Source organism: Penaeus monodon, chromosome 28 (genome assembly GCF_015228065.2).
Source record: "Penaeus monodon isolate SGIC_2016 chromosome 28, NSTDA_Pmon_1, whole genome shotgun sequence".
Classification (NCBI taxonomy): Eukaryota; Metazoa; Arthropoda; class Malacostraca; order Decapoda; family Penaeidae; genus Penaeus; species Penaeus monodon.
In genome coordinates, this window is record NC_051413.1 from 2,034,489 (window position 1) to 2,034,734 (window position 246).

At 54.1% G+C, this 246-nt stretch overlaps 1 protein-coding gene across 1 annotated transcript in view; it reads right to left on the reverse strand.

Moving 5' to 3' along the window:
* LOC119590899 (kelch domain-containing protein 10-like) overlaps nt 1-246 on the reverse strand; it is a 16,818-nt gene that overhangs the window by 4,381 nt on the left and 12,191 nt on the right. The window contains exon 5 of the mRNA XM_037939635.1: nt 14-131. Within this exon, the coding sequence (XP_037795563.1) occupies nt 14-131 (118 nt within the window). The remainder of the gene's footprint in view (nt 1-13; nt 132-246) is intronic.

Below are 246 nucleotides of genomic sequence, written 5' to 3' on the forward strand. Positions count from 1 at the left end.
CTAACTGCCTCACCTTTTCCCCTCTGAACAGCGGCATGGCACCGGCGTGGGCTGGGGTGGGCGTGAACGAGTGGGTCAGGGTGGGTTTTCTTGACAGCCCACTTCCCGGTGTCGACATGTAGTACAGGGACCTGGAAAGGGGGGAAACACCATTGCAATCGCAGGCTCTTGTAAATCCTGGAGAACAGGTACTGGTCTCGAGAGGGAATTCCGGGAAATTAATAATGGAGAGGGAAATATTTTCCT